This window comes from Sphaerodactylus townsendi, linkage group LG04 (assembly GCF_021028975.2).
Source record: "Sphaerodactylus townsendi isolate TG3544 linkage group LG04, MPM_Stown_v2.3, whole genome shotgun sequence".
Taxonomy (NCBI): Eukaryota; Metazoa; Chordata; class Lepidosauria; order Squamata; family Sphaerodactylidae; genus Sphaerodactylus; species Sphaerodactylus townsendi.
The window spans coordinates 102,620,006-102,641,363 of record NC_059428.1 but is presented as its reverse complement, the minus strand read 5'-3'; the positions used below and the strand labels follow the sequence as shown (position 1 = coordinate 102,641,363).

General features: G+C 40.7%; 1 protein-coding gene across 2 annotated transcripts in view; it reads right to left on the bottom strand.

Annotated features, from left to right (window-relative positions):
* Positions 1 to 21,358, bottom strand: part of TUBGCP3 (tubulin gamma complex associated protein 3) — a 47,542-nt gene that overhangs the window by 21,948 nt on the left and 4,236 nt on the right. The window contains exons 2-13 of one of the 2 annotated variants that reach the window (XM_048493647.1): positions 20,255 to 20,362; positions 17,950 to 18,017; positions 16,781 to 16,858; positions 16,287 to 16,504; positions 14,324 to 14,496; positions 12,661 to 12,779; positions 10,816 to 10,941; positions 8,244 to 8,312; positions 7,455 to 7,587; positions 6,256 to 6,422; positions 3,162 to 3,272; positions 2,273 to 2,381 (exon numbers count right to left, since the gene is read on the bottom strand). In XM_048493647.1, coding sequence (XP_048349604.1) covers positions 2,273 to 2,381; positions 3,162 to 3,272; positions 6,256 to 6,422; positions 7,455 to 7,587; positions 8,244 to 8,312; positions 10,816 to 10,941; positions 12,661 to 12,779; positions 14,324 to 14,496; positions 16,287 to 16,504; positions 16,781 to 16,858; positions 17,950 to 18,017; positions 20,255 to 20,362 — 1,479 coding nt within the window. The remainder of the gene's footprint in view (positions 1 to 2,272; positions 2,382 to 3,161; positions 3,273 to 6,255; positions 6,423 to 7,454; positions 7,588 to 8,243; positions 8,313 to 10,815; positions 10,942 to 12,660; positions 12,780 to 14,323; positions 14,497 to 16,286; positions 16,505 to 16,780; positions 16,859 to 17,949; positions 18,018 to 20,254; positions 20,363 to 21,358) is intronic. The other variant, XM_048493648.1, reaches the window with a different exon arrangement.

Here is a 21,358-nt window from a genome sequence, read left to right as displayed (position 1 = left end):
ATATATTTGAACTGTCAGAATAAATATTTATGTGATTTATATGAAGCTTTCACACTCTTGCAAATATTCTCATTAAAAGCCTTAACAAATAAAATAAAGTACATGTTCAAGTCAGTGTCTGATAAACCAACCCCCCACCTTGCACTATAAGGTTAATATGCTTCACTGAAGAGTATTCTGCAGTATTACATACAAACAAACCTCAGGAAATGGGTGGTTATACAATTCACACATCTACTATTTAGGTACAACGGATCCACTAAGCAAGAATGTGCATCTATAGAGCCAGAGTTACTTTTTTATTGGATGCTGCGAGGAACCATTGTCAGCAATTGAGGTAGCGGTTTCTTAATGTAATCGTTTTTCCATGTAATGTGCGAGTGCCACAAAGTGATAGTTGAGGTTAAGAACACAACTATGACAAGGTATTAAGCACCTTCAGCCGTGCTTATAAAGAAGTAATTTTATCAGCCTCCCCTCTTATGCTACCAAGCTAATGTAGTTTAGGCAAGGTATTATTTTATTGTTCTTGATGTTTATGCTTCTTAAAACCTTGCTGACTAATTTCAATGTATAATCTCACTTTCTTAAATATGTAGATCTGTGCCCCAGTCCAACAAAGGAAGGTCATGTGAGATCAAGTCAATGCTATTTTTTTTTCATCAAGTACCGACAATAGTCAGCATTGGAAAAGCAGCAATTCTACACAGCTTGATTTCAAAATTTGCTAAACTAGCAAATAATCTGACTCGCATCTATTTATCTACAGCTTCAAGAGTATATCACAAATCATTTAGAATCAAGCTATGATCGCAAGTATGAAAGTTAATATTCTGGTCAAGCTGAGTTTCTTACATGCCACATTTCTTTAAAGTTATTTAATATCTAAATTTTCACATATGTAGCAGGCAATAACTGCCACATACAATTTTTTTTAATCTGCAGGGTGTGAAGGCTGCTCAGAGCTACAGTACGTTTTTACAAACCCCAGGGACATGATAGGATTCCAAAAATATGTATACATACACACACAAACAAACACATTAAATTTAAATATTTGGGAGGCTAAAAGAAGCCTAAAACACTGAAGTTTGTGTCTGCACAGACATAACAGAAAAAAATAAAAAAACTCTAGGTGGCATCTACAGCTGCTCTGGCAACCCAAAATGGTGCCCAACAACAGGAGGAAGAGTGGGTGAAGAAACTGTAAGAGCTGTGGAGATAGAAAGGCAAGGCTGGCAGATGGCAAGAGAATAGGAACTAAGAAAGTATGGGTGAGTGAGTGACCAAGGGAGTGAAACAGGGGGGGGGGGGGGGATAGATCCAGGACAGAGTGGGGGAGGGGTTGGTCAAGCAAAGCTGGGGCATGTAGAGGAAAAGTTCGCATGAATTTCTTATACTCTGTAATCCTTTCACATAAAATAATCCCATAGAAACAAAAAGCAAGAAATAAGAAAAATATCTGTAAAATTTAGAAAGATTAAGAGACTATAATTTTAATAAAAGTTGTCTGAGTGGATTTATCAGATTTTTTTCCTTTTACAGCCTCTTTTGGGGGGGGCAGGGCTACACATGAATCTATAATGACAGAGAGATCACTTCAGATAACTCAGTTTCGTATTGATACCACCACCAAGCAGTAATGGCAAGAGGCACAGCAGAATAGAAAAACGGCTTTCTATGATTACTTTAACACATCTTATCACTTTAACATGGAAACATCCCATGCATTGTTTTTCTGCTAAAATGAGAAACCAAAAGTGCAGGAAAACGAACTCCTGTATGCCAGTGTGCTACAATGTGGTATAAGGGACGTAGGTAAAGGGGGTTTCTCGGGTTCAAACCCCTCCCATTACATGCCCGGCTTGCTTGAAACAATGCATGGAATGGAACAGCCAGAAAGCCCTCAGTCACCGAACCCACCCCATAAATAATCTATACTTACATCACTGGCCGCAATCCCCCAAAGTTGTCATATAACCAAGCAGATCATTATTAGAAGTTCATCAAAAAGAATGCTGAATGTATACTCATGACAACCCAACACAAAGCATCTATACAGGGACCCTTGGACTTGGCACCTCATGGCGACTCACACAGCCATAGTCAGACTTAGCCCATACTTGGGGCTAAGGTCAATTTTTCCCAGTAGCCTTAATGGCCAAACCACTCATGCCCACCATGTCAAATATTAACTACCTCCCCACCCCCAAAAAAGCAGGTATTCGATTGCAATGCATACTGCTATAGTAATCTTTCTCTAGTTTCATACCATCTTTCGGTGATTCTGCTGATTTTGCCACAGCTATCATCTTTGACGATGGTGTTTGGTCGTGACAAACCTGATGCAAGAAATTTATGGATTTTCCTATCAGGAGAACCTAAACAGAGCATTTTTAGAAATTACTTCTTCAAGAAAATAAACAGGAGCAGCCAGTTTTCAGCGTCTTAAGAAAAGCCAAAATACACCAGTTGCTATAGCTAATGTTTCCAAATATCAAGCCAAGACTAAAATACAACAATGAAAAATTATCCAAACCAATTGCTACACACTCCAAATACATTCTGTTCAAACTTAGGTCTCTGATAAATTCTGCCAGATCACAGACAGGTAAAAGGACATGACTCACAGATCAACTTGTGATGGGCAATTACATCTGACACAGGAGCCATCACTTCAAATTATTTGATGGTGTGTGTGTGTGTGTGTGTGTGTGAGAGAGAGAGAGAGAGAGAGAGAGAGAGAGAGAGAGAGAGAGAGATGCTCTCTTCTATGCTCGCGTTTCAAATACATTAACTTTTAAAAGAAGAGTTCGCCATCTGGGGATCCCTTATAAAGATAGGAAATGTTCATGTGATCAGGACTGTGTGGAATCTGTATCCCACATGATGTTATACTGCCCCTTCTATGCTTTATCCAGGGGAAAGTATTTAGCTCCCCTTTTGTGTGAAGTGGAAGGGACAACTGATCAACTGAAGGTTACATTTCTTCTAAACAGTGACTGTTAGGAGGCGTTGGAAGCTGTAACTAAATTTTTAACTGGTGTAATTTCTATGCATTCTAAATCATGTTAATTGGAAGGTTGAGATGCTATGTTTTTGTCTTTTACATGCCATTAAAGGTATTGGGGGGGGGGGGAAGAGAGTTTTTTTGGTCATACCTTTCTTGAGTGTTCCATTGTAATAAAAGAAGGAATCATCGATTTTCTCAATGAGTATTTATCATGCCACAACCGATCTGTTTTCACGGTCGGATCTGAAGCTACAAAAAACTACAGAGAAAACAAAAAACGTTCCCATTTATCCTTTAAAAAACCCTGTGTATTCAACCCATTATATATTTTACAAGACATATAAGCACACCCGGTGATCTTGATAGTAACGTATGACCAGAAAGTTATTTCACTGCTGTTATCTTTCAGCACCACAAAATACTAAGTGATAGCAGAGGGAATTTTAATGACTACACTAATTGAATGATAATTGCACCAGAAAGAGCAAACCAATAGCTCATGAAAATTTTAAAACAAACCATCTGTGGGCTGTTCAGTTAGTTTGCATTTTTCAGGCTGCTACAACAGAAGAGCAGCAGACAGGAGGTCAGGAGTCATTCACTCTCTCGTATGTCCTCCTGTTGAACACTTAACATTGCAAATTAACCAGAAGACACAGAATTCACATTGTATCAATGAAGGGTCTCCCTGAACACATGAACCAGAACACATTAAAAAGCAGAGCTTGGATAGTAAGGGTCAGGAAAATCCCACATTCAGGTAAATGTTCAGGTGTTCTGAGTGGTGAAGGTATGCAAGGATCGCATCCAGACAAATGTGACCTTGGCACTTCTCCCCTCCCACTGCAGCTTACAGATTTCCACAAACCCTAAGGAATGATGTGAGGGTTATCTGCAGCAGGAAGAGAAAACCAATGGAAACTGACAATTAGGCATATGGGATTAGTGCCAAACTAAGGGCACTTTCGCACAAGCAGAATAATGTACTTTCAATCCACTTTGCAATGCACTTTGCAGTGCACTTTGCAGCTGGATTTTACTGTGCGAAATAGCAACATCCACTTGCAAACAACTGTGAAAGTGGGTTGAAGTGCATTATTCTGCATGTGCAGAAAGTGCCCTAAAACCAGTTCTTGATCTCAGTATCCTGCAGAAAGGTCCTGGAACAGAGGGCACAACATTGGAACAGACCCTAAATCTAGTATTCTAAAAGTACAGCAACTGTACTGAAACACAATATTAATTCTTTAACAGAAAAAACTTACCCAGGAGAGTAGATATAATAAACACTTGAAAAAAAACATTAAAAAATCAGTCTCTGAAATTTATTACTGCAATTCCCCTCGGTACCTGGCATAGAGCCATAATCTGAGTATTAATGAGAAAATTTAATTTTAAAATCTATCAGACAATGCAATCATCTTTGGGAGTTATAAAAGCCCTCGTTTTATAACCAGGGCAAAGTAACATGCAATTAATGTATTTAGAAAACATCTAGTAAAAATACAAAGAACGGGAGAGCATTTTATAATTACTCCTGTGGAAGAAGAGATCTTGGAAAGAATGAAGCAAGCCAAGGTCAGAACATAATTGCAATATAATTATTTTATCGATTCACTTTACCCATTCAAGGTTCCTTGACTTATTATAGCTAGTTAGAAAAGACTGCCAGAGAAACGGGAAATTGTCATGCAGTCTAACTGACGAACAAATGCCAAGGCCTTCCAACCAACAGATACAAAGGGAGATTTTTCTCAAAATGAAATTAAGAGCTTGTTTATAAAGCCCAGCAGTACCCCAGAGGACAACTGGTAGAACACAAGGCAAAAACCCACAAATTTATTTATTCCCCCATAGTTAACGTTGCTTTTTGCCAAAGGAGTTGCTAGGGCCAGTGAGGCAACCAGCTGTCAGTAATAGTGTGATATCACTTCTTTGCGGGGGGGGGGGGGGGGGGTGGACCAGAACTGACATCAGTCCTCTCTAGGAATCATGAAAAATTCTATGGTTTTACTGCAAAGTTTCTAGTGATTGCTAGAGACATGACATCACTTCCAGATTTTCCCAGAAGTGACATCTTGCTACAGGCCTGATGGTTGTTTCTTTAAATTTTGAGTGGGGGTGAGAAAAGTGAGCTGAGGGTAGAGGATGCCCTGCCTCCATCAGCAGGGATGTCATCCCTAGATATATAGGAAACTTACTGCAACACTAAAGCACAACGTGAGACTAACCTTCTGCAACTATTGCCACTTGGGTGAGGGAGGGGGAGGACAGCCTATGCTCCGGCCACATGTTGCCCAGAGGGCAAAGCCATTAGAGGCTGGGCTGGCAAGGAGCTGAGTGGCCACATCTGCTGACTGGGGTGGGGGGAGCTGAGGCAGGCATGGTCATATAAAGCCAGCTTGGGGTGTGCCCTGCCTCTCTCTAGCTCCGCTTCCATTTGTTAGATTATAACAGAAAATTTATTTCTCTCCTGCAAACTGGTACAGAGCAGAAACAAAATTTTTAAAAAATCATGACTATAATTTGGCATGGGGGTAGAGCTATATCTCATTACTGCTTTCAAGATCAAGAGGAATTTTTTTTCAACCTGAAGCGTTCGCCCCAGTTCAACACCCTGCACCACTGACATAACATCATAACTTGCTGAAGTGCACTCCAGCAGCAGATGGTAGTGCCAGTCCTGATTGCAGCTTGTATTTGACCACTCCACACAGCAGTTTGAATCCTTTCTCCATCCAAAAGAGCTTCTTTTGTGAAATGGCTCCTCAGAATCTCTTCCACTGGAATCAAGTTCAGTAGGTTGGAGGAAGGGGTTAACATTTTGTTGCACAGAGTAGTAGGATACAAGGCTATATATCTGCTGTTTTAGTAAAAATTTAAGACCAGGCTACTGAAAACTACTGGTTGTTTTGGTGGGGGGGGGGGGGGGGTATCCTGGATTTTCATTTCCAGAGTATTTTCCAGAGTGGTATGAGGGGTTGCTGTATTACAAAATCCAAGCCACTCCACATACAGAACTAGTTACATTCAGTCTAAATGAAAGGCACACAAGAACTTTCATACACCTATCTATTTTCAACATTAATGCCAATGTTTCTTCTCCCATCTCTTCTTAATTGTACAATGTTGAGCAGTGCAGGCTCAAAGTTACACTTAAAGCCTTAGAAAACTGGTCATTTGTCACCAAAATAAGAAATACAAGGAGAACGTCAGATTAGGAAGTATTTTATGCAACCTACTTCATGGTAAGTGTCCTCCAGTTCCCCATCGTAAATCCAGCCATAGAGGAAATTCAAGACAGGATGTGACACAAGACCAAGAATGTGCTGCACCAGAGACCTCATGTATGGGTCACCGGTTTTACTGTAGGCGTGTACAGCTGATGCCAGTTCACCCCCTTTTCTTCCTGCAGAAGCAAATGTGGCAAGAACAAAGATTTCAATCTGTACAAACTGTCACCTACCTAGATAACTAATAATGCACCATGGCTATGCCTTATCAACTTTCACTGCTAAGTGGTCATCTGACACTTTAAATCAAATCCCTTCAAAAGGCATATGCCAGTCTAATGCTGTGCCTGATATTCTTTCGAAGTTCACTGAAATCAGCCTGGCACAATAACTATCAGCTGCCACCACTATAGAGTTTCCAAACAGAAATATAGACAAAAAGCTGGTCAGCAATGGCCATTTCCCTGGATCATTTTTTGGTGTGGGAATGTTTCTTAATTACTCAAATGAATACAGGAATCTGAGGATTGTAAGGACTGGAAGCACAGCCCAACAGAACATTACAATCCTAAACAGAGTTACAGCTTTATATGCCCTCTGACTTCAATGGACTTGGAAGGATGTAATAGACTTGGAAGGCAGAGTCTTATCTGGTGAACCATATGTGTTTCCGCACTCCTACATTCCTGCTGGGTGACCTTGGGCTAGTCACAGTTCTTTGGAACTCTCTCAGCCCCACCTACCTCACAAGGTGTCTGTTGTGGGGAGAGGACGGGAAAGGAGCTTGTAAGCCACCTTGAGTCTGCTCCAGATCCAAACTCTTCTTCTAACTCTAATTAGGATTGTACTGTACGTGTGAAAAAAGCAGAGTCTCCTTTCCCACTAGCCACATTATTCCTTAACTTTCAACAGACTGAAGAACTGATGGGAAAATAATGTTTATACCAGTCAGCAAACCACATGCATCCCAAAAACCATTTACACAACAATCCCAAGAACATTTCCCAGAAGTGAGGCCCCCTGAGCAGACCAGCAGGATTCAGGGAAGACCTGCTAAGCACTGAACTGTCAATTCTGCATTTTTTCCATGCAAATGTAGTAATTTAGCATGGGACAAATCAACTTTTTAAATACAAGAAACGTTCTGTAATTTCCAAACTCATTTTTTACTTCATCTATAGCTTGAAAAGACATTTTTATTCACAGACCTTGACAATGGTCAACAAGCGCTGCAAGTGTCTTCAATCTTATCTTAGGATCGTATGTCCACACTAAGAGACGCCGAAGTGTTAAACTGCTCTCAGTCCCCAAATTTACTCCCTGATCATCTTCCACCTGCAACTAGGAAAAGAGAAGGGTATTGAAAACCAGCTCTAGGAAAGAATGGAAAGATCTTCTCTCCTGTAGTACTCTTGTTAACCTCAAATACAGCCAGTATATTTTCCATATAAAATAAAATGTTTAGGTTAAAAGTTTGATTGACATGATTTCCTCTAACTTTACCAAAGAGAAAAGCAATTAAAAGAGCCAAATTGTAAAAAGCAGATGAAGAGGAAATGACGTGTACGGCACAAGGCAGAAAGGATTCCAACAGAGCAACCTTAAGCAGAGGTAACATCCTTCTAAGTCCACAAACTTTGCTTTGCTGCAAAAGACCCAAATAAGCATCACATTGCTTGAAAGGATTCAGAATAAAATATTTTAACATTGTTTATTTAAAAGCAATTTCTTTATGGGTAGAATATGGCAATAAAAGGTTTTCAACAGTTAATAATCCACCAGTAGTTTTTGAACCTCCCTGGCCTGTTAACTACCAATACAACTTATCTGCAGTATAAAAAGAACAACCCATTTATCTGCAGTATAAAAAGAACAACACTCTCACCTGGAGGCAAACCTTGCCCACTACAGACTATGGCTTACTTACAAGCCTATTATACAAGTCAGTTTGGACAAACTGGTAGACTCCAGGAGGAAACAACCATCTAATTGTTTACCTGTGAATGCAAAACAGAGAGCAGCCTGTAGTATTCTTTGAGTTCCTGGTTTAAAGCAGCACAAAAGCTCTGTAAAAGTGAAGAAACAAAAAGAAGAATGACACAACTTACACATAAATACTCTCTACATCTCACTAAGCTTGAAAGTTTGCATGCATCCAGTAGAGTAAATGACTTTGAGGTGCCAAATACACTTATAGCAAGTCACTTTTTAAACTTAGAAGAGAACTTATAAAAGAAGTCAGCTAAGTCACAAATATGCCTCAAGAAATTTTTTTCAAGAAACAGTATGTAAATTGTCTCACCCAACTCATGCTGGATTATGACTACTAAATAATTAAAAACCTAGAAGGTATTAAAATAAATACTGAAAGATTAATTCGATTCAAATGTCTCCAAAAATGTATATACAAACCACAGGTGATTTTATGTAAAAGATAACAGATTACAAACTAATCCAACTGAATCAATGGAATAACAACCATAACTATAATGAAGAAAAAACTGAGGCACAAAAAGGACAGAAATTAATTTTTTGAAATATTTTTAAGCAGCCTGATTTAAGATCTTGAAAGGACCAGTCCTTATAAACTAATCATTGTTTTCGATTTTCCTATCCTGCATTCCAAGACAGAAAGTTTTATTTTCATTTCTGCAGCTTTTCAACACATCTAAAGGATTTTTTAGTAGCAATTGCTTGTCCTTCAAAAAAAATCTATCTTAACATTGTTCCAAAGTAACAGGAATTTTGGAAGCGTGCCCTCAGCCCTCTTCAAATATTCTGCCACATTCTCCCAAAAGTTTTGATATTCTCGCAGCCACAGATATGCCTCTTTGGTCTGACACTGCCTATTCCAGCAATAATCAGAACCTCAGAGATGGGTTTGTTAAAGGCAAGGAAAGGTCAATGGTACATGAAGGGATTCTGTTCGATTCCTTGTGGGTTCTTACATGAAGGCAAGGCACCTGGCCCTCTCTCTGCTGATACCATTCTCTCTCACTGTTCAGGTATGCAGAGAAGAGTTTCTTTCTACAGCTTTAAGATAAAAACTCAACCCTGTTAGTAATTCATAGCTTTATATTTCCATATGTTTTCTCTCAGTCTACACTGACATAGCTACCTTCCGAGTCTGTGGCTCTTGGAAAGACAGTGAGACTTTCAGCCAGGCAAAGCAGTGGATACGAGAGCTATGTGGTAGAATGTGGTGCATAATCTTTTTCAGTAATGGTAGAATTTGTACTTAAAAATTCAGAGATTCATCTTTGACTGCATGGGGACTGGGATAGCCATCACACGGTGCCTAAATTGGCTGGCAGGTTGTGTGGACAAGAAGCCCAGGGTCACAGTATATGGAGGCACCAACCAGATTAGGAACCACAGCTGTGTGATCCAAGAGGAAAAATTACATTGACTAGGCAGGAGGCTAAAATGCAAATATAGCCCCTTCCACATGCAAAGTCAACTAGAAAGAAAGAGATAAAAAGTGTCAACACATGGAAAACACACCGGTAAGAGAAAGATTTAGGCTTCTTAGGGAATAAGTAATATTTTGGACATGCTGACCTCATACAAAACAGATGAGCTGAAAAGGAACCAGAATGGTGGTGCTCAATATATATACAAAAGGTTATAGTGCAGGTTTTAAACTAAACTCTAGAGGGAAAGCCAACAGGAGCTAAAGGACATTCAGTTCAGGCGGATTCATCATCCATAAGGGCTAGCCAGTTTGGATAAATGGGGATAGTCTAGAACAGGGATGTCTTGCTCTGGCCCTCCAGATGTTCATGGACTATGGTATTATACTGGCAGAGGCTGCTGGGAATCATAGTCCATGAACATCTGGAGGGCCAGAGTTAGACACCCCTGGTCAAGAACTTCCATTAGAACACTGTCTGCAAATGACAACCATTTAAGAAGATTCAGTGGACATATCCAGAAATGCAAATGTTGAAGGGCACTTGGACGACGAAGCAAAATATAGGTATTTAGAGAAGCCGCTGATCTAAGATGGAAACATTGGAGGACTTGGTGTTGGGTAACAATGTAGACAGAGTGCGCATTTTGGAAATCTGATGGGATGAAAAATCAGTGAGCACGAGAAAGACAAGGAAGGATGCGTAAGGACTGGATGATTTTATATGCCAGAGATAGGGAGCACGCACAGGCTGCAAATATAGTACAGAGACTTCCACAGAAGTGCTACAAGCGGAAATACCAGGTTCGTGGCCCATTCAACTAAAACACTGAAGGTGATCTTGAAATGAAGAAAAACAAGGATGACAACCAGAGGACAATGTTAGATAATAGACAATTTTAACTACCCCTCACATTGACTGGTTAAATATATTTGCATGTCCTAAGAGGCAAGACTTACACAGTAAATGTCTGCATCTGTAGCAGACTGCAAGGGAGGTGGTCCGAGACTTGCCTGGTCACTTTCTCTTTCTTTGTTTCACTCTTTCACACACATAGTTTTCTTTCCCCCAAGCTTTCACTCTATTAGATATAGATTTCTTTTTTGCATTTTTAAGGAAGGTGGGCATATATCAGCCTGTTTTGACACCAACGTACCTGACCCACTAGTCCAAATGCCCGATCCATGCTCCTCTGGTCTGTATACTTTCTTATTTTATTATGCAGCCACCCTAATTCAGCAAGCCGGCTTGTAGTATCTCTCAGGAACTTAGAAAGGCTCACCTAAATTATTAAACAAATGCTGATTAAAACTCAACACTGTTTATATAAACATGAAGCAAAGATGGGTAAAATGAAGCACAGTACGTAAAAAATTGGTTATCCAGCATTCATGGGGAAAAGAGGTTGCTGGTTAACCAAAAAGTGCTGGATAATCAAGATATTTGCTGTGCCCAGTCACCTGCACAGAAGCATGTGCAGCTAGCTTCTCTCACTGGGAATACTGTAACTACAACCCTGTACCTGCAGAGACCCCACCCTCTTCCCAAACCACAAAGCTTTCTTACAATACAGGCAGACAAGCAGGCCAGATAACCCAGAACTCTCTAGCTCAGTGGTTCCCAACCTTCCTAATGCCGCAATCCTTTAATTCAGTTCCTCATGTTGTGGTGACTCCCAACCTTAACATTTATCCATTTTACAGATGGAGAACATGGATGCAGAGAGTCTTAGGCAACCCCTGTGAAAGGATCGTTTGACCCCCAAAGGGGTCGCGACCCACAGGTTGAGAACCGCTACTCTAGCTGAGCAGAAAAGAAACACCTGAGGATTTCATCTGGCAGTGCCAGCAGTCTGAAGCCCAGAAATGTCCAGAGGTATCAAGCTGAACGGCTGAAGAGGTGGGAATGGAGCATACTTGTGGCTGGAGGGGCACAATGACTAAAGGGGAGAAGCCAGTACTGTGTGATGGTGATAAACTGAAATTTCTGAATAATCCATGGTATAGTGGTTAAGATGTCAGACTAGGACCTAGGAAAGACAGATTAAAATCCCCATTTATGCCACAGAAGCTTGTTGAGTGACCTTGGGTCAGTCACCCAGACCTGGCAAGTATCTGGATGGGAGACCTCCAAGTAATAGTAGGATCATGTCGTGAAGGCAGGCAATGGCAGACCACCTCTCAACATCTCTTGCCTTGAAAACCCCACAGGGTCACCATAAGCCAGCTATGACTTGACAGCAAAAGAAAGAGAACGGAGAGGAAGGGTTTCATTATATTCCCACCAGACAATATCCTAACCAACATATCAATCCAAGATGTCAATGCCAGGAATGGAATTTTTTATTCAACTTCTCCTCTTCCATACGTTCACTCGATTATTAGTAACTTTTTGGATCTTCTTTGTGGTCTACCTGTCTTAAAAGAGTCAGTGTGGTCTAGTGGTTAAGAGCAGGTGGACTGTAATCTGGAGAACTGGGTTTGATTCCCCACTCCTCCACCTGAGTTGCGGAGGTTTATCTGGTGAACCAGATGTGTTCCCGCACTCCTACATTCCTGCTGGGTGACCTTGGGCTGGTCACAGTTCTTCGGAACATTCTCAGTCCCAAATGCCTCACAAGGTGTCTGTTGTGGGGAGAGGAAGGGAAAGGAGCTTGTGACTCCTTTCAGGAAGGGAAAGGACACTTAGAGACTCCTTACAGGAGAGAAAGGGGGTATAAATATAAGTTCTTCTTCTTCTACATGGGAAGAATTCTGTTGCCTGCCTACGTCTAGGATTCCTAAAATCATCCTGATATATTTTGTATACTTGTCCTTGCTGAAAGAATATCTCAGCTCTCTGCCTTAAGGTGTATGCATCTTATATACTACTACTGCTAGCAATGGACAATACACATTTATTGTTAAAAATGCATCTTACATTTCTGGATTGCGCTAATGCAGCATTTTAGAATCTGTGCAGCCTAGCTATACAAAATAGGTGGAGGATAACGGCCCAGTACCTTTCCATCTACTTTGTAACAGTTTTCAGAGTTGACCATTTTGATGACTTTGCCGTCTATTCCTTGGAAGACGTACAAAATGTCTCTTACAAGAAATGCTTCAGTTATTTCAACAGATCCTGAAAAGAGGAAAGAAGGTCACTTGCAGGCTTCTTTCAGAATCGCACTTGGTATTTTAACACTTCACCAGCAAGTATTCTATTTATTTCGATTACTTCCACTTTGAGGAACACTCAAGGCACTTTACGGACTCACAAAATAAAAGGGGAATCACAAGGATCACAATGAAAATTCAAGCACACTGAAAACAATGAAATTCAAGAATAAAATTTAAAGTCAAGATAAGAACCTATCGTAGAAATGGCTTCCAAAATAATAAAACTGGTGTCAGTTGGCCTGTCAGACAAGGAGCACATATAATATCTGGTGGGGGAGCAATTCTAAGATTTGAAGCAGCTGCCAAGAAAACACACATAGAAGGCGTACAAAGTATCTCCAGGTTCTTCAGCAGGTATATAGGTGGAGGCAATCCTTTAGGTATTTCCAGATTTAAAAGCAAAAATCAGCACTTTGTATTGAACCAAGAAACAAACTGGGAGCCAAAGTAAATGATCAAAATGGATGTTATATGATTACTGCATAAAACCCATATTAATATTCTGCCTGTCACATTTTGAACCAGCTGCAGTTTTTGAGCCAAATGCCTGTCACATTTTGAGCCAGCTGTCTTTTGCAACAGCCCCATGATGGATATGTCAGAGAAGCTTAATCTTTATTTCATCAAGGTACCATTGCTGTGGTCAAGTCAATTTTCACAAAGGATGGCGGCAGCTTTCAAACAAGGCTAAATGGATGAAAAAGTATTTCTCACCACCTCCATCATTTGAATATCCAGATTGGCAAGGAGTCCAGAAACAACTTGTGGCTGCTCTTTCAAAGGGAACACAATTCAGTTCAGGGCAAGAACACCTATTCCTGGGTCAATTTTACCTACAAACCATAGTACTTTCACTTTGTTTGCATCATGTCTCAATTAATTTTTTCCTTTGAACAGCACCCATCTGTGCCACATCGCGGTTCGCTTTTGAAAATCCTGTCTGCTTCAAAACCAGTTCACCCAGCCACTGGTATTCAGCAAACATGCACCCAAAGTCCCCTTAAGCGCACAGCAGTATTGGCTGATTCAATGGAACTGGACCATGAGTCTTAAAAGGCCATCTAAATGGAAGACCTAAGCCCCAATTTATCATAGATAGCTTACACTCACTCTGAACAAAGTCCAAATTACAATATTAAAGCAATACTATCACATAAACTTCATGTTTCCCCATAATTTTTTTTAAAGCAGCCTCAGATGTGCCAAATTTAAGCCAAGAAACAGAGGGGTGGGTGGACTGCTTAAGCTTTTCACTGCCCCTTCCATACCTGCTCAACCCACTGTTGCTCCACTTAAGTGCAGAATGCCAAGGCTGGTTGTTATTTAATGTTTTTAAACGCTGGCATCAGAAACATCACCAGTTTAGGGCAATAAAGAATAGCCTGGATTTCAATGTTGGTTCCCATGGAAATGAGTAGATCTGTTTAAATAGAACGACTTCAGGTTTTCTAAGGAAAGGCCAGGGGAGGGGGGAAGCTCCTAATTGGTGAAAGATGTTTTGCTTACCACTTAGATCCCCTTCCCGCCTAGTCCGTGACACATTCCGTGAAGCAGCCGTTGAAAGGCCTTTTGAGGTAGAGTTCTGTAAGGTGGGCTGGCCTGCAGTTAAGGTCCAAGCCAGCCGTGCCCCTAGCTGCTGGCGAAGGCAGTCGCCCACTCCTGCACGCTGATGGGACTGTCTGTGGAGAGAAAATAATACAGTCCAATTACTGAGGCGTCCCTACGTACAAGAAGTTCATTTATATTAAATCAAAGGGAACAACGCATCCAGGAAAAGCCACATTTCACCTCCATGAATACCAGAAATGTCACAGAAAACAATTATTTCCACACGCAAAATTTTATCATTCTTGATAATCCTAGGGAAGAAACTTAGATGCTGGAATGCTGGTGCATCAAGAACATAGAAGAAAAAGTGTTAATCACTGATGCTCTAAATATTGGCTGAAATGCACGTCCTCCATTTCCTGCAGTTATTGCCTGGTTATTGGGTCGCTAAGCAACCCTCACAACAGCAACCTAGATCTTGACACACAGCATTACAAGATCTTAGGTTTTCCCTCAGTGAATTGGGGTTTTGGAAATTGCTAGAAGTCCCTTCCCCTTTTTTTCCCCTTCCATTTTCAGATTTTCTGCAAGAATCCCCCCAATTTGCAGAAAGGTATTTCCCCCTGTGTTCATGAACCCATTGTGCTGATTTTTTGGTCTTCAGTCTACAGTTATATTCAGAAGTAGATATACAGATAGGAAAAAGCTATCTTCAGTGGGCTAATGAGTTAATTCCAGGCTTGAAGGCTAAAATTCAACAGCCCTTTGTTATTAGGGAAGGTATATAAGCTTTGACTGACTGATAGTCAATCTAAAAAGTTCTTAAAATCTTCAGGTGGAAACAATAACCACCAAAAATAATGTTTAGGTGTTGACTCCTCTAGTGGTATATGGTAACCACAAATTTAAACAGAATTAACATCAAAGTAGACGGTATCCCTTTTCAGGTCCTATGAAGAGAAGAGTTTGGATTTATATCCCCCCTTTCTCTCCTGTAGAAGACTAAAAGGGGCTTACAATCTCCTTGCCCTTCCCCCCTCACAACAAACACCCTAAGCTCCGAAAAGCTGTGACTAGCCCAAGGTCTCCCAGCTGGCTAATCTGAATTCCCCAGATAAGCCTCCACAGCTCAGGCGGCAAAGCGGGGAATCAAACCCAGTTCCTCCAGATTAGAATGCACCTGCTCTTAACCACTACGCCACTGCTGCTTCCCTGAAGAGATATAAATGCAGCTACACCCAGTATGAACTACCATTTTTTTAAAAAATGAAGCAATAAACACTTATACGTTTACATTCTGACCAAGAGTTTTGTCAAAGTCTGGCATCATCATTTCCCAACGGAATATGTAACAATAAAAGCTTCCCAGATAAGATCTGCTTGGCACAGTGGATGAAGACACGGGCTTATCTGGGAGCACCTTACACAGTACCCTCATGGAATCATTATTAGAGCCTAAAACGGGGGTCTGCAACCTGCGGCTCTCCAGATGTTCATGAACTACAATTCCCATCAGCCCCTGCCAGCTGATAATAATTCAATAATAGTAACTCCAACATCTCTTAAGAACAAAGAAAGATATGTGATTTAGATTGCTAATCACTCAGCTGCCATGTATACAACCATCCAGTTTCTCTGATGCAACACATTTCCATTAACTGAGGATAGCAATTTCTGCATGTTCCTCCTTTCTCCTGCAGACCCCCGTTTTGCCCCCAATGCTGCTCCTCAGGGTGTTCTGCTCACCACCACCACCACCCACCCCCAAGATCAAAATACTAGTGGAGGGATCACTGGACTGCAGCAAGAGAGAGAAGCAGAAGAGTCCTGGTCGGCAAGGCATGTCAGTGGCTGGATGCTACGTTTATGCAAGCCAGACTTCTTTAAAAAGGTATCTGCAAGATGATCAAGTCTCAGTTACCCTGGAAGAAGTGACTGTGGAGTTGGAGTAGGTCCATTTGGGGCATACAAGCCTATGCTGCTGATTCCGCTGCTGCCCATACTGCCAGAGCTTTGGCCAGGCTGGGCATTTCGGTCTTGATAACTCAGTGGAAGCGTCTGAGGCCTGGCGTAGTAGTACGGAGTTGAATGAGCATCCCGTGGCAGTGCTTGAGCAAACAGTGTGGCAAAATTTGATACCTTGAAGGGGGGAAAAGCACATTATGAGAAAATCCCATTTCCACTCATTAAACAGGTCTGAACACCTTTCTGTTGGTGCTACCATTTTTTTACAACACCCCCTCAAACAAAATTTAATAAAATACTAAATTGACACTTCAAAACCATTTCAAATCTTTCTAGAGAAATTTCAGATAGCCTTGCTAACTTTCAGCATAAAAACAACCCCTAACTTTTCACCTGGCCAATTCTGGGTTACAGCAATCACTGAAAAGACCAACCAAATGAATGTTCTACCTTGCTTGACAGCTTACGTGGATCTTCACTGAGGCTGAGCAGGAGGTAGAGAATTGACCATCTGTTTTTCAAGATGCCCTGCCAGAAGAAATGTGGAATTACAGCTTCAGTTCTCAATTAGCAAGAAATTTCCAGCTTATCATTTATATTATTTTTACAAAAAAACATATAAATGATAAGCTGACCTCGGTGGCCTCATCTGGGCCATTGAGGTCAGCAGCAACATAAAACATAACAAACATAAATTAAAAAAACAAGTATTTTTTAAAACCAATTAAAACCAAGCTAAAATACAGATACAAATACATTAAAACAAAACAGGGCAAGAAGCGATCACTGAAGGAACACCAGACCCCCCCCCCCCCCACAAAAAAAAAAGTCTTCACCCACTGACAGAAGATGGCAACAGAAAGAGGCAAACAGGTTTCTCTGAGGAGAGAATTCCAGAGTCCTGGTGCCACGACCAAAGAGGTCCTCTCTTGAGTTGCCACCCACCTAAACACAGAAAATGCAAGTACCTGAAGCAGGGCTTCAGCAAATGATCACAGCAGTTGTGTAGGCTTGTAAGGGAATAGGTGGTCCATCAGATATGCTTGTTCCAAGCCATATCTGGCCTGAATCTGAATCTTTAGATGCAAGTCTGATCTTTACTATAAAAACAGACTTAATTTTTTTTGGTTAACAAGTGTGTTTCTAGATCCGCATGCTTCAGGTGCAAAAAGAAAAAAACCCAAGATCTTTTAAAAGGCAAAATTAAGTTATATTAAATTATATTACGTGGTTTTATTATATGTATTGTTTTATACGAGTGTGAATTGTTTTATGTGAATGTACACCGCCCCAAGCCCTCTGGAGATAGGGCAGTTTAGAAGCGGAACAAAATAAAATAAATAAAATAAAAAATGTATGATCAATAATCAATGTGCATTATCTTTAAAACAAACAGCAATTAGATAAGTGCAACACTTTTTTGCTGATCTCTATCCTTCCCATCAGAGGTAATTAAGTAAACTACACCCTTAAAATGATACTTTTTCAATATTTTGCAAGCCAGATAGGAACAAATCCAAAAATGTTTTTTAAAATACTCATTGTAACAAAACCACACTACTCAATATTCAGTTCACCCCTCTTGAGAAAACAACTTCATTTCCAGCTTAGTCCTGTACCTGTGAGTAGAGTTTTCTGTAAAGCTCTGAAAACAAAGCAGCGCTTTCTTCCCGTCCTTGCCGTGCAACTGTGAAGACAAAGGCATATCAGAAGCACCATAAGCCTATTATAGGAAATATTAAAATTTGACCACTTATCCACTGTGCTGCATCAATGCATTAGATTAGAAGTACAACTATCCTCCATTTGCTAACAAACATGTATTCACCATAGTTCTCACGAGATTGCTTGGACATTGGAGAGAGATTAGTTTACCAACATCTATCCAAGGAGGAAGCAAAAGTTCTGCCACTTCAGGCTTACATAAAGGTAAATTTCAAATATAACAGAAAACACTATACTATGGGCTACAATCAAGTATATGCTTGTACAACATAAGGTAGACGTGTGGTATAATTTAATATAAAGTGCACGTGAAAAACAAAAAGCAGCGAAAAAGCAGCGAGTCAAGCAAGAACAATGTCAAAGATAGGTTATCTGGTTATAGCACACATCTATCTAGCTTATATTGTACAAGTATACACTTGATTGTAGCCCACAGTATAGTGTTCTCTGTTCCACTTGATAATTGCATGGCCACACTATACTGTTTTGCATGATTGATTTGCATCATTACATTAAGGTGACATTTCCCAACAGTTTTCCAACAGTGTTTTTTGATATTGTGGGAAAAGGAATTTAGGCAATGCGAAGGCCGGACAAAGCCAAGCGTGTTAGATACTAGTGAACCAATATTTCCAGGGTCACGATATGAAGGAAACATGAGAAAAAAATGTATTTTCAAAAGTGAAGGACTCTAAGTTGCAATCCAAACTTTTGAGTACAGAAGAACAGGAGTAAATATAGCCTGGAGCATGCTACCAAAAATGTTTAGTGATTAATACCCACATACACCCTGTAACTGACAAAAGGCAACAGCCAAGTAAGACCCTGGCCCCTTCCGCACATGCAGAATAATGCACTTTCAATGCACTTTCAATGCTCTTTGCAGCTGGATTCTACTGTGCAGAATAGCAAAATCCACTTGCGAACAATTGTGAAAGTGGATTGGAAGTGCATTATTCTGCATGTGCAGAGGGGGCATCTCCTTGCCACTGGATTTCCACAATGGCTTAAGTGCAACCCAGTTCACACAGAGCTGTGAGATCATCTCTTACTAGCAAAAAGCCTGAGTAAAGCTGAGCAATACAAACAGAACTTGAATGAGGCTTTCCCTCACCCCACTGGAAGCACTTCAAAGGGGCGTGCTCAGTGTTGTGTTCCTAAAGAGATTGTAGCAACAAACCGGGGGGGGGGGGGGCACTGTTTATCATACACCCTAATTAACAGTCTTTGCTACTGAGGCAAGGCATTATTTGACACAGAAGGGTAAAAAAGAAAAAAATACATTTTTAGCATCTCAGTCACAAAACCTGCCTCCTGGTTCACTCCCTGCCCCCTCCTGAAACAATCAATGATGCACACACCCAAGCTCCCTTCTCTTATGTATACAATTTCTGACCAACTTCCAGTCCTGTTGCTCCAAGCATTTTATATAACTGTAGTTCTTCTTTAACCTTCCCTCATTATCTGTAACTGCTTCTGGCAGAAATTTTCAAACTCGCTATTCAAATCTAAGCAGAATTAGATCCGTCTAAATCCACTGACTTCAGTGGACTTCGAGGGACAGAACTCAGCTTGGAGTTCTACTCTACTATTTTGCTCAGCTAAATGCTGGGCCTTCTTTCACAAGGAAACTTCCTTTGATTCAAGAGCTGGGGTCTGCAACCTGCGACTCTCCAGATGTTCGTGGACTACAATTCCCATCAGCCCCATTGGCCATGGTGGCAGGGGCTGATAGGAATTGTAGTCCATGAACATCTGGAGAACTGCAGGTTGCAGACCCCTGTTCAAGAGGGTCCTCATGCTGGAGAACAGGTCCACCTTTAGACAAAGTAAGTGAAATACAATCCAGAAACGACAGAAGGGTTTCTAGAACCTTGTTACAAGGGTTAACATGTTTCTGATATTCATACTATAATGAGGACCAGAAACTGAACCAGACAAGAATATAAAATATACCAGTTTGCTTTTTTTTCTCCCTCTTTCCCTAATAATCTCATGTGATAAAGATACTAATGTTAGCAAAACATATACAACAGCTAACATTATATATATATATATATATCAAGGTGTATATTATATGTGTATATTATATGTGATCTATTTACATGGGACCAAGGTGTATATTATGGTGTATATTATATATGATCTATTTACATGGGACCAAAATCAAGCAACAAGAAACACAAACAAAAAACTTACGTTCTTTCTTTATTTTTTCTGCTACTAGAAATTCATCTCTTTCAACAGTAGGGGCAAAGTTGCTTCCAATGACTCGCACTGCATACTGAAACTGTTGAGCTACATCAGCTGAAACAGAAATCACAAATTCAACATTTATTTAATAACAACAGATTATCTGTGTACAACATTAATCTTAATAAGAAAGTATTTGTGTACAACATTAATCTTAATAAGCAAGTAGGATTCCCAAACTGGGTGGTACCACCCCACTGGTGGTGGGGAAAACATTAAAGGGGAGGGAGGGATTTTGGGGCACTAGGGGGGGGGCAAGGGTTCCTGGGTCAGCTGGTGAAGAGGTCTTGTCCTTCCGTCCTGGTGAGTTTTAAAGAAAAAGCAGCAGCACTCTCCTCACTGTGTAACCCAGGGTGGGAGAGGAAGCCAAGGCAAAGAGCCCTGTCACTGCTGCTTTGCAAGGCAATATTTTTTTTGCAACAGTACTCTCCTTGCTGTGTAGCCCTGGGGAGGGGGACCCAAGGCAAAGAGCCCTGTGGTTGCTGCTTTGCAAAACAAGATTTTTTTAAAAAGTGTGATGCTGAGAAGCTGATATCCCTGCACCAAGCACATCCATACTAATAAAACTGTGAAGACATAATGAGTGAGATGCAAACATACCTTTCACATTGGTAAAACAGTTCAATAAATTGGTTTGTTTTTACTAGATCACGTTTTATTTGTGAAATATATACTTGTGTTTACAGTGTTAGAAGTTGTTTGGAATTTGTAGTAGACCTAAAGAGGTGTGTGTTCATATGTATGGGGGGGGGGTACTAAGGATGTGGCCTGAGAGCCCAGGGGATGGCAGCCCTCCCCCCAAAAAATTTGGGAATCAATGCCTATGGGAACGTCAATGATTGGTCCTGCAAAGCGTGCAAAGAAAGGAAAGTATAGTGTAGGATATTTATTTATTATCTGTAACTCAGTCAGTGCAATGAACCAGAACATACTAAATCAGGGGTGGGCAATTATTTTTTCCATGGGGCCGCATAAGAAACAGAAAATATTGTGGAGGGCCGGGCCAAAAGGCAGGGGGGCGAGGCACTTTTGAAAGCCCCGCAGAAGCCG